We start from the raw sequence: 16,339 nt of genomic DNA, 5'->3' as shown, positions 1-16,339 counted from the left end.
ATTCTCAAGTTAATGCATTCATTAAGTGAACCATCCAATTGCTAAAAAACAAGTCAGTTAATTAATTAATTAATTAATTAACAAGCGATAGATAGATAGATAGATAGATAGATAGATAGATAGATAGATAGATAGATGATAGATAGATAGATGATAGATAGATAAATAGATAGATGATAGATAGATAATAGATAGATAGATGATAGATAGATGATAGATAGATAGATAGATAGATAGATAGATAGATAGATAGATAGATAGATAGATGATAGATAGATAGATAGATAGTTAGATGATAGATAGATAATAGATAGATAGATGATAGATAGATAGATGATAGATAGATATATAGATAGATAGATAGATAGATAATAGATAGATAGATAGATAGATGATAGATAGATAGATAGATAGATAGATAGATAGATAGATAGATGATAGATAGATAATAGATAGATAGATGATAGATAGATAGATGATAGATAGATAGATGATAGATAGATAGATAGATAGATAGATAGATGATAGATAGATAAATAGATAGATAGATAGATAGATGATAGATAATAGATAGATAGATGATAGATAGATAGATGATTGATAGATAGATAGATAATAGATAGATAGATAGATAGATAGATAGATGATAGATAGATAATAGATAGATAGATGATAGATAGATAGATAGATAGATAGATAATAGATAGATAGATAGATAGATAGATGATAGACAGATAGATAGATAGATAGATAGATAGATAGATAGATGATAGATAGATAGATAGATAGATAGATAGATAGATAGATGATAGATAGATAGATAGATAGATAGATAGATAGATGATAGATAATAGATAGATAGATGATAGATAGATAGATGATTGATAGATAGATAGATAATAGATAGATAGATAGATAGATAGATAGATAGATAGATAGATAGATAGATAATAGATAGATAGATAGATAGATGATAGACAGATAGATAGATAGATAGATAGATAGATAGATAGATAGATGATAGATAGATAAATAGATAGATAGATAGATAGATAGATAGATGATAGATAATAGATAGATAGATGATAGATAGATAGATGATTGATAGATAGATAGATAATAGATAGATAGATAGATAGATAGATAGATAGATAGATAGATAATAGATAGATAGATAGATAGATGATAGATAGATAGATAGATAGATAGATAGATAGATGATAGATAGATAGATAGATAGATAGATAGATAGATAGATGATAGATAATAGATAGATAGATGATAGATAGATAGATGATTGATAGATAGATAGATAGATAGATAGATAGATAGATGATAGATAGATAGATAGATAGATAGATGATAGATAGATAGATAGATAGATAGATAATAGATAGATAGATAGATAGATAGATGATAGACAGATAGATAGATAGATAGATAGATAGATAGATGATAGATAGATAGATAGATAGATAGATAGATAGATAGATGATAGATAGATAGATAGATAGATAGATAGATAGATGATAGATAATAGATAGATAGATGATAGATAGATAGATGATTGATAGATAGATAGATAATAGATAGATAGATAGATAGATAGATAGATAGATAGATAATAGATAGATAGATAGATAGATGATAGACAGATAGATAGATAGATAGATAGATAGATAGATAGATAGATGATAGATAGATAGATAGATAGATAGATAGATGATAGATAGATAATAGATAGATAGATGATAGATAGATAGATAGATAGATAGATAATAGATAGATAGATAGATAGATAGATGATAGACAGATAGATAGATAGATAGATAGATAGATAGATAGATGATAGATAGATAGATAGATAGATAGATAGATAGATAGATGATAGATAGATAGATAGATAGATAGATAGATAGATGATAGATAATAGATAGATAGATGATTGATAGATAGATAGATAATAGATAGATAGATAGATAGATAGATAGATAGATAATAGATAGATAGATAGATAGATGATAGACAGATAGATAGATAGATAGATAGATAGATGATAGATAGATAAATAGATAGATAGATAGATAGATAGATGATAGATAATAGATAGATAGATGATAGATAGATAGATGATTGATAGATAGATAGATAATAGATAGATAGATAGATAGATAGATAGATAGATAGATAGATAGATAATAGATAGATAGATAGATAGATGATAGATAGATAGATAGATAGATAGATAGATAGATGATAGATAGATAGATAGATAGATAGATAGATAGATGATAGATAATAGATAGATAGATGATAGATAGATAGATGATTGATAGATAGATAGATAGATAATAGATAGATAGATAGATAGATAGATAGATAGATAGATGATAGATAGATAGATAGATAGATAGATGATAGATAGATAGATAGATAGATAAATAGATAGATAGATAGATAGATGATAGATAATAGATAGATAGATGATAGATAGATAGATGATTGATAGATAGATAGATAGATAATAGATAGATAGATAGATAGATGATAGACAGATAGATAGATAGATAGATAGATAGATAGATAGATAGATAGATGATAGATAGATAGATGATAGATAGATAGATAGATAGATAGATAGATAGATGATAGAGATAGATGATAGATAGATAGATAGATGATAGATAGATGATAGATAGATAGATAGATAGATAATAGATAGATAGATAGATAGATAGATAGATAGATGATAGACAGATAGATAGATAGATAGATAGATAGATAGATAGATGATAGATAGATAGATAGATAGATAGATAGATGATAGATAGATAGATGATAGATAGATAGATAGATAGATAGATGATAGAGATAGATGATAGATAGATAGATAGATGATAGATAGATAGATGATAGATAGATAGATAGATAGATAGATGATAGAGATAGATGATAGATAGATAGATAGATGATAGATAGATGATAGATAGATAGATAGATAGATAGATAGATAATAGATAGATAGATAGATAGATGATAGACAGATAGATAGATAGATAGATAGATAGATAGATAGATAGATAGATGATAGATAGATAGATAGATAGATAGATAGATAGATAGATAGATAGATATGGATGGATAGATAGAATAGGATAGATAGATAGATAGATAGATAGATGATAGATAGATAGATGATAGATAGATGATAGATAGATAGATAGATAGATAATAGATAGATAGATAGATAGATGATAGACAGATAGATAGATAGATAGATAGATAGATAGATAGATAGATAGATGATAGATAGATAGATAGATAGATAGATAGATAGATAGATAGATATGGATGGATAGATAGAATAGGATAGATAGATAGATAGATAGATAGATGATAGATAGATAGATGATAGATAGATGATAGATAGATAGATAGATAGATAATAGATAGATAGATAGATAGATGATAGACAGATAGATAGATAGATAGATAGATAGATAGATAGATAGATAGATAGATGATAGATAGATAGATAGATAGATAGATAGATAGATAGATAGATAGATAGCAGGGTATTACAAGTAAGGAATATGTCAAAAGCCATTAGGGAAAGTAGGAGGTCCTCTACTTATAACAGTTCATTTAATGACCATTGGGAGTTACAGCAATACTGAAAAAAGTGACTTGATCGTTTTTCACACTTAAAACCATTGCATCATCCCCAGGGTCATGTGATCAAAATTCTATGTTTGTCAACTGTCTCGTATTTATGACGGTTGCAGTGTCCTGTGGTCATGTGATGTGATCCCTTTTGTGACCGTCTGACAAGTAAGGTCAACAGGGAAACCTGAGTCAGTTAACAAATCAGGTGACTAATTTAACAACTGTGGTGAATCACTTAACGATTATGGCAAGAAATATCATAAAATGGGGCAAAACTCAACTGTCTTGCTTAGTAATGGAAATTTTAGGCTCAATTGTGGTCATAGGTTGAGGACTACTTGTAGGTCATCCAATGTGGTGACAGCTCTGTGTAGAAAATTCCATAAATGTTCTCTTATAAATCAGCTATTTTCCCAATGGATATTTTTTTTTACTTTGTGGCGAGATTAGAATAGATTAGAATAGAATAGAATTATTTATTGGCCAAGTATGATTGGACACGCATGGAATTTGTCTACGGTGCAGAAGCTCTCAGTGTACATAAAAGCTATGTAATAAATCATGATCATAGTCATCATAAAAATACATTCAACACGAATCATAAGATACAACACTTATTGATAGTCATAGGATACTAAATAAGCAAGAAGCATAAATCATACTAGGAAACTAAATTAAACAATATAAAATAAGATACAAGTAACAAAGTTATAGTCATAAGTAGAAAAGGAGACAGATAATAGGAAAAGTGAGAAGAAGAATAGTAATGTAGCCTTACTAAATAGTTTGACAGTGTTAGTTGTTTAGCAGAGTGATGGCAGGGTGCAGAGTCTGAAATTCGAAATGTTAAAAAGTCAGAACCAAGTTCAAACATAATTGTACATTTAGTTATTCAATTTGAGGTGATGGGATGATTTATAATATCCTGCCTGTATTATTTTTTTAAAACAAATAACTCAAGGCGGCAAACATTTCCAACAACACCCCTTCCTCCTCCTATTTTTCCCAGAACAACAACCCTGTGAAATGGGCTGGGCTAAGAGTGATTGGCCCAAAGTGACCCATCTGTCTTTTGTTCATAAAGTGGAACTGGAACTCCTTGTCCCCTGGGGATTGACTCAAAGTCACCCATCTGACTTTCATGTCTAAGGCCAGACAAGAATTCACCATCACCTGGTGACTGACCCAAGCTGGCTTTCGGGCCTAATGCAGGACTAAAATTTCCAATCTCCTGTTGATTGGTTCAAAGTCACCCAGCCGGCTTTTATGCCTAAGGCAGGATTTGAACTCAGGCTCTCTCCTTTCTAGCCTGAACTAGACCAAAATCTCCAAAAAAGATTGGTGGGTTACGACTGGTATGCCCCGGTATGGGTGTACCATGGCCTGCAAGGACCATTCGAGTACGGTGCTCCAGAGGGCCCACCCACCCGCCTGCCGTCCTTACCTGTATTTGAACTCTTTGGGGCTTCCGCGCATGGAGCGTACAGTGCCTGCGTGATGCTCCGCCAAGCAGCTGGAGTGTTGCGGAGGTGTCACAGAGCGTCACAGGTGGTAAGTACTCATTCCCTGTGCGCATTCATGTGGTGGATGCCGGGCCCCATTGCACCATACCGGTTGCAACGGGATCCGGAACCCAGCACTGCCCCAGGCCACATTTGAAGCTGTGCCTTGTTTAATGTCCACCACATATCACAGCCACACCGTATTCTGTCTGCAGAGTCCTTCAAAAATAAAAAATAAAAATGCTTCAGAGGACACACTGTGGAGGTTGGCATCTTTGTGTTTGTTGTTGGAATGCAACTTATCTTAATTGCAATCATCACAAACTCTTAGTCAATCCTGTGCAAGGAACCTTTTGCATTCCCAAAAAAGAGACACATAAGATTCCAATAAGATACACATCTGGAGTTGGTCTGACACTAAAAGTCCCTTTCAAATTGAGATCATCTTGCAGAACAGTTTCTTTTCTTTTTTTTATAAAGAATTTTTTAAAATTTTTGAATAAACACAAACAGACAAAACACACACACACACACAAAAGCCACAAAACCATCTTCCATTACAAATTGTAGAAAGTGTGTCGATTGGTTACAAAAACTTCCGTGCATCCTTTCCACAGTCATCACCTACAATTCATATCAAATCATATATTTTAAATCAAGTATATTTATATATATTACTATCATCATACCTCAACCTTCATTTGACTATAATTGTTTTTACGTCCTTTTATATAAAATATTCCAGATTTAAAGCAAGACCACATAATGGCATTCCATTAGCTCTTCCCAATATCATCTAGTAACATTACATCTTTACAACATGTTCTATATAAAAAATCGTTATTTTTAATAACAGAGTTTCTAAACCTCCTTTCGTAGTCACCATTTGCAATTTATATCAAATTTCCTCTTATCAAACCAATATATATATATATACATTATTATCATTATCAATCAATTCTTTAACTATATCCATTATCACTTCATTTTATACGTAATGCTCTAAATGTAACTAAATTTGACTTAATTTTTTATTATAATCTTTCATTACATCAACCTGTGTCTTTCCAGTAATAGTGCAGTCTTATGTCTTTTGCCATTTGTGGCATTAGTATTTTGGTTATTTCCTTAGTAAGTTTTGTATGGACTTCTCTTCGCAACTTATTGCTTATTGCATAGCTTGTATAAGCTCGAAGGCCTCCATCTGCTTCTTCGATCAGCTTATCTTTGGTTATCACTAATGCTTCTGACAAATTTTTTCTCCTTAGTTCCATCAATTCTTCTCTCTTTTCTTCTTCTATACTTTGAGATCTGGGATAGAGCTCCAGTCCATCTATCTCCCCTTTCCATATTCCACTCTTTCCATTTCCAACCACACTCAGTTCACTGTCAGTATCAACAATTTTATTGTCTCTTTGTTTATTTTTTCCTTCCACTTTCTTGATTTGATGAACATTCTCAATTTTTCTATCAAATTTTACTGTTCTAGGATCTATGTTCTCCAATCACTTCTCAATTCTCTCTGTTACTTCTAATAATTTTTGAATTTCAAACATAATCTTTTGCAATGTTAAGGTTTCTTTTTCATGTTGCACCATTCTTCCAACTTGTAAACACTGCCACTCTGGCATTCCAAACTTTTTCTTAAATTTAAAGCAAGTTCATTTATAATCTTTTAAGACAAGGCTTTGTTTTCACTCCACTCCAGTTGCCAATGAAGCTCCCAAAAAACACCTGTATAAACAGCCCATGCTCTTCTCACTATCACTCTCTGTAAACAAGCTGAGGAACCTTGAAATGCAAAATCAAATGATCCAAGAGAAAAAAGAATAGACAATATTTCCAAGCTTTCCAAGCCTCCAAGTGGCAGATTTACTTCCTTTCCCTCTGTTATTACAGCCCTCTTTCAATTCCTTTTATATCTTCTTTATATTCCAGGCTTAAAGAAAACAAAATTCTTAAATGGAGCAAACAACAACAACAACAACCATCCAATCCAGCATTATAAAAATAAGGAAAAAGATTTTAATCCATAGGTACAAAAAAAAAAAAAAGTACATCAGCAGGATGTACTCTTCCCTGTCACCGTCTCTTCGGGATGGTTTAGGTCCAAAAGGACCGTCCAGCGGCAAAAGTATCTACTGCAATCTTGGAGCTCCAAGATCTCACATCATGTCGTTGCGACATCAGCTCCTCCTCCTCCTTGTAGTGATAGAGGACATATTCTTCTCCATCTTCTCAGACAACCACACAGAAGTCAGATTCTTTGACACCATCACACACTGAAGGCTACAGAGCACTTCATTTATTGTTCCTTTGTTCCACTGTTACGTCTGTCATTTTTGGGGGCAGAGGGCACAGCTTTCCGCCCCCACATGCAATTGATTATGGTGGATAGATCAACGATGGGCATTGTTTCTTTACATGGTGATGGTTATAGCTAAACAGCATATGATATACACAATATTTCTTGTCAAATGGAGAACGGCAAAAAATATATTTCCTTCCTTCCTCTCTCCCTGCCACCCTCTCATTATTTATTTGTATCCCACCTTTATTATGTTTATAAATAACTCAAGGTGGCGAACATACTTTATACTCCTTCCTTCTCCTGTTTTTTGAATCACAATGACCTTGTGAGGTGAACTTTCATGACTAAGGCAAGGCTAGAACGCACCATCTCCTGATGATTGGTTCAAAGTCATCCAGCTGGCTTTCATGATTAAGGCAGGACTAGAACTCCCTGTCTCCAGGTATCTACCCCAGGTATCTAGACCAAACTTAAATGTGCTTCTAATTTATTTTATAGTATTTTAAATCCTTTTTTTAAAAGATACATTTGATTTACAGCACTAGTTTAATCTATCAGCAAATATACTCTGTGATCAGCAAGCAGCAAAGCAATTACAAAGAAATAAAAGTGCAAATAACGTAGAATTTATAACCGAAGTAAGAGAGAACCCTGATTTTTTTTTAAAAAGTGGAGAATAAAATAACATGGAGGACAGATCATTAGCAGCATTCAGTTTAAAAACTGCAGTAGTTTTTCCGTAGGATTGAAATAGTAGCCAGCAAAACACTCTATTTCTAGCAACAACTAATCTAAATATTTCCATTTTTGCGACTAGCTGAACTGCAGGGACCTGCTGGCAAAACCAGAGAAAGCGACACATTGTCCAGAGAAGCAGACATCATTCCCAGAGATGAAAGCATGTGTGAACGCACCGTTCCCTCTGCCAAGTACGTTTGTTGAATTTCTTTAAATCTCAATTTATAACCGTTCATTTAGTGGCCATTTGAAGTTACAACAACATTGAAAAACGGGAATGATGACAGTTTTTGAACATTGCACTCAAGAATTAATTTTAAAGTGTGTGCCTTCATAGATAAATTGTGTTTAAAAGATGTCAAGAAGGAGAAATAAGTAATTATAATTGGTAAGCTGCTCAGAGTCACTTACTACAGGTACAACAATTCATTTAGCGACTGTTCAAAGTTACAACAGCACTGAAAAACTGATTTGTGACCATTTTTCACACTTACGACTGTTACGGCATCCCCATAGTCATGCATTCAAAATTAAGACACTTGGCAACTGACTCATATTTGTGACGGTTGCAGAGTCCCTGGGATCATATGATCCCCTTTTGCGACCTTCTGACAAGCAAAGTCAGTGTGGAAGCGAGATTCGCTTAACAACCTTGTAACTCACTTAACAGCTGCAGTGATTCATTTAACAACTGTGTCGATAAAGTTCATAAAATGGGGATAAAACTCACTTAACAACTCTTTCGCTTAGCGATGGAAATTTTGGGCTCCATTTTCTGTCTCCTCATTCCTGGCCATAATTCTGCTTCTTGGTTTCGATTGTCCAGGGTCCTCGAAATGATGGTGGAAGTGCCGTGGTTCAGGAATGAAAGAGCAGAGGACATTTTGGATTTACCCGGGGAAGCCGCCGAGGGCATCGCGGAGAGGATCTATGTCGATAAAAAAGGAGAAAAGAGTGTCACAAGTAAGGGAGTCTTATCTGTTGATGTGGCCTCAAGGTGAGGGGTTGGGCTAGATGACCTCCAGGGTCCCTTTCAACTCCATTAGTCTGTATCCTACAACTCTCTATGGACCAAAATAAAGTGAAGCTTCAGGGCTAGGTTGATGAGTGTCTCTAGATATTCAGATTTTCAAGATTATAGGGCTACCTGGTTTGAATCCCCATTAGCATCTGCGAAGGGAAGGGGTGAGGGTGGGTCACGCTGCCTTTTTGAATCAAGCACACAATGAAAGACACAAAGCAGCATCTGTGCAATGATGTCATGAGACAAGTCACCTTTGTGGCAGATACGGAGGCAGCCGAATCAATACCATGCTTTTAATGCTGGCTGCTAGTCTATTATAGTGAGAGCAAACCCTTCTTCCATCTAGCACTGATAATGTTACATATTTGGGTCTTGACATGCCTGCAACAAAACAATCAAACTCAGAGAGCTTGAACGACACCCCCTCCTCCCTTTCCTCTTTGAACAGCCCTGTCTCAACAGAGGGAGAGGGCGGGGATACAACTTCATGATCTCCAATCTACAATATAAGTCCTTTCAGCAGCTCCAAGAACTTGAGCCATGAGCTGGTTAAACAATGCCCCACACCCATTTGCATCACTCAGGTGACCCTGAGGATACAAACAAACCTCCAGGTGGCCTCAGCGTCTCTCTGAAAGGACGCAAATGACGAGCTGTCTGCAAGGAATATAAATCCTTCCGTTCCACACCATCCAGTCAGAGCTGAAGAAGCTTCTTGGATGAAAAGCGATACTTCTTCACAGAAAAACAAGAAAGTCCAGTTGCCTCTTCAAAAATCGCCCTTGGGACATGAAACGGTGCACCAAGGATCCCACAGATTTTGTGGTCCTTCTCCTCCTCTCCTCCTCCTCTTCCTTTCTACAAACCCCACTCCCTTCTGCAAACAAGCCACCAAGCTCAAGAGCACCAAGGACCCCACAGATATAGGTATAAGAAGGGGACCCCAGAACCAGTGATGGGTTGCAGACTGTACGGCTGGGTACGGGCATACTAGAGTCTGCCTGGAGCACGGGGTACCATTCTGGTATGGTGCTCTGGAGGGCCCATCCGCCCACCCGAGGTCCTTACCTGTCCATGCTGTACAGCACCTGCACAACGCTCCTCCAAGCAGCTGGCGGGTCATGGAGGCTTGCCAAGGCGTAGCTGGAAGGTACGGCGCATGCGCACGCCATGCGCTTTCATGTGGAGGACACCGGCCGTACCGGTTGCAATGGGATCTGGAACCCACCACTGCCCAGAACCCAAACATTGTTTAACCAGCTCATGGTTCAAGTTTTATCATGGCTCTGATTGCTTTTTCCTTTCTCCTGAAAAGAATAGTCCTGCTTAAACCACTGAGAGCAAACCACATTCCTGTCTAACACTAATGATGTTGCATAGTTAGGTCATGAAATGTCTGCAAGAAAATAACCTCCTCTAGGTCTGTCTGTCAGAGTTTGCAATAGAAATCACATCCAGAAGGCACACAGAGATAACTGATTCAACAGGATTCATTAACTTCTTCATATACATAACAACACATGAGTAAATGTACAACACCAACAGCAGATTCTTCCAACGTGATAGAAAGGAGAGATTGTTTCAGTTCAGAGCTCAGAGTAGACCAGTTTAGTTCTCTTGCACAGACTCAGAGCTATATAGGTAAGCCACGCCCAGGCTCTGAGCCGTCTATCCTGGCTGTCAGTCACCAAATAGTTCCCATTGGCTGATCCAGTTGCCTTGCCTGTACAATGGCTGACCTTGTTACCATGTCCTATTCCAGTTCATGAATATTCTGACACTGTCCAACTGCACTTCACTTATTTTTCTTTTATTAGGTCCACCATACATGCAGGTGCCCCTTGAAGATGTCCAGGTTCGATCTGGGGAAATGGCCAAGTTCCAGGCCATCATTGAAGGCAATCCTCAACCAGTTGTCGGATGGTTTAAGGTATGTCAAAGACAACCCCAAACTTGGGTGGGAATAAAAAAAGAAATGGCTACAGACCCATTTGTGCTTTTTATGTTGTGTGGATTTAGAAAAAAAAATAATTACAGGTAGTTTCAACTTATGGCCACCATTAAGCCCCAAATTTCTGTTGGGGGCAGTTGTTAAGCGAATTTTGCTTCATTTTATAACTTTTCTTGCCACCCTTGTTAAGCGAATCATTGCAGTTGTTAAGTTAGTCACAGAGTTTGTCAAGGGATTCTGGCTTCTCCCATTGACGTTCCTTGTCAGAAAGCTGCAAAAGGTGATCGTATGACCCTGGGGCACTGCAACCGTCACTAATATCATAATGCAGGTAGTCCTCAACTTATGACCCACAATTGAGCCCAACATTTCTGTTGCCAAGTGAGACAGTTGTTAAATGAATTTTGTCCCCATATTTTACCTGCTTTCTTGCCACATTTGTTGAGCGAATCCACTGTAAAGCTAATAACATGGTTATTAAGTAGAATCTGGCTTCCCCATTGACTTTCCTTGCGGGAAGGTCGCAAAAGGGGATCACGTGACCTCCTTCACTGGAATGCTGCAACCGTCATTAACTGCTCCAATGGTCATAAATGTGAAAAACAGTCCTGAGTCACTTTTTTTTAGTGCCGTTGCAACTTCGAAAATCCACTAAGCGAACTGTTGTAAGTCAAGGACAACCTCTGTTCATAAATATCATGTCCTAAGTCCTTCTTCTGCCGTGGTGCAAACCCTCCCCAGAGATATATTCTTAAACCAACAGCTTAGGCCAGGGGTGTCCAAACTTGGGAACTTTAAGACTTGTGGACTTCAACTCCCAGAATTCCCCAGCCAGCCGGCTGGGGAATTCTGGGAGTTGAAGTCCACAAGTCTTAAAGTTCCCAAGTTTGGACACCCCTGGCTTAGGTGGTGCTGCCCCTGGCTGAAGTCCAAGCCAAGGCCTGAAAGTGCTGCTACCTGCCTTATGTTGCCTGCTTACCTCCCTTCCTTCTAGGGAATTTCCTTGTTGCTGGACAGTGAAAGGATCTACCAGTCCAACGAAGGGACTAGCTACTCTCTGACCCTCTACAACGCTCGGGCCGAAGATGGAGGGGTCTACGCTTGCATGGCTAAAAATGCTGGAGGGGAGGTGGTCTGCAAAGCAGAACTGGTGGTGCAGGAAGGTAGGTTGACTTGGCGGTTTTCTTCTCGTTTATTCTTACATTTAATTCCTTCCTTCCTCTCCCTCTCTCCTTCTTTCCCTTCCTCCCTTGTTTCCTCCCTCCCTCCCTTCCTGCTTCCTTCCTTTCCTCCCCCTCCCTCCTTCCTTCCTCTCTCCCTCCCCTCCCTCCCTCCCTTCTACCTTCCTTCCTTCCTTTCTTGCTCCCTCCCTTCTTTCCTTCCTCCCTTTTCTTCCTTCTTTTCCTCTGCAGACAAAATTGTACAATGAATGGTTGGGGGAACTAAGTATGTCTAATCTAAAGAAAAGAAGGGTCGGGGGGGGGGAGGTGACAATATTTGAGGGGCTGTCATAGAGAAGAGGAGGATCCAAAGCTCAAAAAGTGGACAAAAAGAAACGGATGACATTTATCAAAGAAAGACACTATCTAGAACTATAGAGCAGTGTCCTGACAGTGACAACAGTTAATCAATGGAAAAGCAGTGAGTGCTGCATCACAGGAGATTTTCAGGAGGAGGATGCCATTTGTCTGGGCTAGGATAGATCTTCCTGGCTGGGCAAGGGTTTAGACTAGAAGACCTCCAGCGTCCCTTACAGTCATTCTCTTTCTATTTGCAGTTCTTTGCATTTTTTCTCTTTTTTTCTCTAGCTCTTTCATTGAAGGTCTATGTAGATTCTCATTCTCAGTTTTCTTTGGAAAGCTTTTCAAAGAAACTTCCATTGGCTGATTCGTATTTATGAGCCAGTTTATTTCATATGTCATATTATGAATCAGTTGCTCATAAATACTGACTCGTATTTATGACGGTTGTCCCGGGGTCACTTTATCTCCTTTTGTGACCTCAGGGAAGCCAGATTCACTTAACGAGTATGGCAAGGAAGTTTGTAAAAAGGCTCAAAACTCACTTAACAACTGTCTGCTTAGCAACAGAAAATCTGGGGCTCCATTGTGGTCGTAAGCTGAGGACTACCTATATTTGATGGTCCTACCAGTTCTTGCTTGGAAGGCAAATAGCATTTCTGTCATTGTCACCATTTTGATTCTTATTCTGATTATTTGTAGACAAGAAAAGTCAAGAGGCGAAGAAGAGAAGGCCACGAAGGAAACTTCATTCTTTCTATGAGGTTAAGCAGGAAATAGGAAGGTAAAAATGATCTTTTCCTCCTTAGCATCCACTATTATTTTGAGGGGGAAATATAACACCTGGGAACCTGTTTTTTTGCTCAAGCTTTGAACTTATTATTTTATTCTCTGGGTATTTAACGGTTTTCAGGGGTTCCTTCAGCATTCTCAAGAGAGTCATCCATAAAGCCAACCGTGTGGCTTGTGCAGCGAAATTCATCCCGTTGCGAAGTCGAACGAGAGAACCGGCTTATCGAGAAAGAGATATTCTAGTCCAACTTTCCCATGATCGAATTACTCAATTACTGGACCAGTTTGAAACACGGAAAACCTTAATTCTTATTTTGGAACTGTATCCTTTTTGCCCCTGAAAAGAAGAACAAAGAAAGTTATGAAAAGAGATGGTGTTAAGACACTAGTCCTCAGCGTTCCTTCCTTGCCAAGGTGGGGTAGATGAAGAAACAGGCATCACAAATGCACTGTTTGTAAGAATCTTGAAAGTCCTTTCTCACAATCCTCTGTTTCTCAATATGGTGTAAGCTGATAGAAGAGAATATTTGTAACTGAGCTGAACAGCAGGGCCCTTGGTGCTCTCTGCTCATAACTCAATTAAAGAACATCATCAGTGTTTGCAAGGAGAGAACTGTGGAGAGGAGGAGAAGGAGGATTGTGGGGTCCTTGGTGATCTCTGAGCTTGGTGGTTTTCTTGCAGACATTTCAGGACCCAGCTAGGGAACATCATCAGGGCTAGAAGGGAGGAGGAGGAGGAGGAGGAGGAGGAGGAGGAGGAGGAGGAGGAGGAGGAGGAGGAGGAGGAGGAGGAGGAGGAGGAGGAGGAGGAGGAAAGGTTTGGGCGATCCTTGATTATCTCTGAGTTTGATAGTTTTCTTGCAGACATTTCATGACCCAGCTGGGGAACATCATTAGTGCTAGAAGGGAGTGGGATTTGTGGAAAGGAAGAGGAGGAAGGAGAAAGAGGAGAAGGAGAGAAACTGCATGGTCCTTGGTGCTCTCTGATGTTGATAGTATTTTGACATATGTTTCATTACCAAACTAAGTAACATCATCAGTGCTGATGTTTGAACCAAACTCCACTGTAGCACCGAAGGTGTTATCTACTTCAGCTGTAAAACATCTGCAGGAATACCTCCAAGCACAAAGAGAACCAGAAACCCAATAGTTCAACCCTGAGCTATAGGTATTCTCTTCTATCAACTCTTCAAGCCCCGTCTTGCAACCTCAGGATGTCAAATGTCTTGGGCCAGTCCCTCTTTCTGTCCTGAATTGTTTGGGCAGATGGAGAGAGTTAATTGTTGGAAGATTCTTTGAAAACAATCTGTATGTGTTTGTTTAACCCTCTCGATGGCTTAGTCCCCATTCCTTAACGGATTAGATGTTCCAACGAAGACCTTCTGGACCGCTTGTATAAGAAGAACATGGTGACAGAAGCAGAGGTGAGAATTCTTCCTCCCGTATTTTAGGACCAAAGATTTTAACACAAACAAGGAGAGTTGAAGTCAGTCGAATTCCTTCCCCAGCTCAATTCTTTTCCAGGGTTATAGACTTAATTTCCATTATCCCCAGCCAGTCCGATATTATTTGTAACTCAGAGTTGAATTGTGGGGTCCTTGATGCTCTCTAAGCTTGTTGCTTTCCTGCAGACATTTCATGACCAAACTAGATAAGCTCATCAGTGCCAGAAGGATGTATGTTTAACAGAAAGCAACTCTCCTCCCTTCTAGCACTGATTATGTTACCTAGTTTGGCCATGAAATGTCTGCAAGAAAACAACCAAGCTCACCAAGGACCCCATAATTTTCAGTCACCTGACATTTTACTGTCTCAGGAAGGCAAGCACAATGCAGGTAATACAAAGAACTTCAGAATTAGAATTGCAGGACAACAGAGTTGGAAGGGACCTTAAAGGTCTTATAGTCCAACCCCTTGTTCATGCAGGAGATATCCTATAGCATTCCAGAAAATGGCTGTCCAATTTCTTCTTAGAAACCTCCAGTGAAAAATCAGTGGAATAAAGTAAAAGATGTAAATGAAGTAAAAACTATTTTTAATAGCATGCAGAGTGCCAATCAAGTTGGGGGAGGGTGCAGATTAAATTTTGGAAGAAAAATGGTTGCAAAGTCTAGACCAGGGGTGTCCAAACTTGGCAACTTTAAGACTTGTGGACTTCAACTCCCAGAATTCCCCAGCTGGCTGGGGAATTCTGGGAGTTGAAGTCCACAAGTCTTAAAGTTGCCAACTTTGGACACCCCTGGTCTAGACCAATCTCTTCCCTAATGCTTTTCTATGTGACTCCCAAAGGAGGCAGCTGGGCTTCCTTGTTTTTCCTTTGAAGACAAAGAATTCAAATGACCGGCTGTCTGCAAGGAATATAAGTCCTTCCATCCCCCACTATCCTGTCAGAACCGAAGAAGCTTCTTGGATGAGAAGCGAAACGTCTTCAAAGAAAAACCAAGAAAGTCCAGTTGCCTCCTTGAAAAACACACCTAGATGTCTGGGAATCTATGCAGACTTTTTCCATGTGACCCCAATAACTTCATTTTCCTCCTTCTGAAATAGGTCAAATTCTACATCAAGCAGCTCCTAGAAGGGATCCTGTATCTTCACAGCAACGAAATATTACATTTAGACATCAAGGTAATTTTTATGAACATTAGAACCTTGCACCTATCTAATTTATAGTCCCATTTTAGGCATGAAAGCCTCATGGGTGACTTTGGGTCAATCACCAGGAGATGATGAGTTCTAGACCTGCCTTAGGCCTGAAAGCTAACTGGGTGACTTCGGGCTGATCCCTCTGTCCAACCCACCTCACGAGGTGTGGTGAAAATAGGAGGATGTGTTTGC

The 16,339-nt window shown here is 38.2% G+C and overlaps 1 protein-coding gene across 1 annotated transcript in view; it reads left to right on the top strand.

The window, feature by feature from the left end:
• OBSCN (obscurin, cytoskeletal calmodulin and titin-interacting RhoGEF) overlaps window positions 1-16,339 on the top strand; it is a gene marked incomplete at its 5' end in the record, with an annotated part of 248,074 nt that overhangs the window by 192,006 nt on the left and 39,729 nt on the right. The window contains 8 exons of the mRNA XM_081970681.1: window positions 8,297-8,408; window positions 9,044-9,180; window positions 11,059-11,171; window positions 12,187-12,355; window positions 13,415-13,496; window positions 13,626-13,826; window positions 14,868-14,928; window positions 16,052-16,129. Of these exons, the coding sequence (XP_081826807.1) occupies window positions 8,297-8,408; window positions 9,044-9,180; window positions 11,059-11,171; window positions 12,187-12,355; window positions 13,415-13,496; window positions 13,626-13,826; window positions 14,868-14,928; window positions 16,052-16,129 (953 nt within the window). The remainder of the gene's footprint in view (window positions 1-8,296; window positions 8,409-9,043; window positions 9,181-11,058; window positions 11,172-12,186; window positions 12,356-13,414; window positions 13,497-13,625; window positions 13,827-14,867; window positions 14,929-16,051; window positions 16,130-16,339) is intronic.

The sequence above is a fragment of the Natrix helvetica genome (assembly GCF_964273705.1).
Source record: "Natrix helvetica genome assembly, chromosome: Z".
Classification (NCBI taxonomy): Eukaryota; Metazoa; Chordata; class Lepidosauria; order Squamata; family Natricidae; genus Natrix; species Natrix helvetica.
The sequence above is the reverse complement of the archived record's forward strand: the minus strand, read 5'-3'. Positions and strand labels throughout refer to the sequence as shown.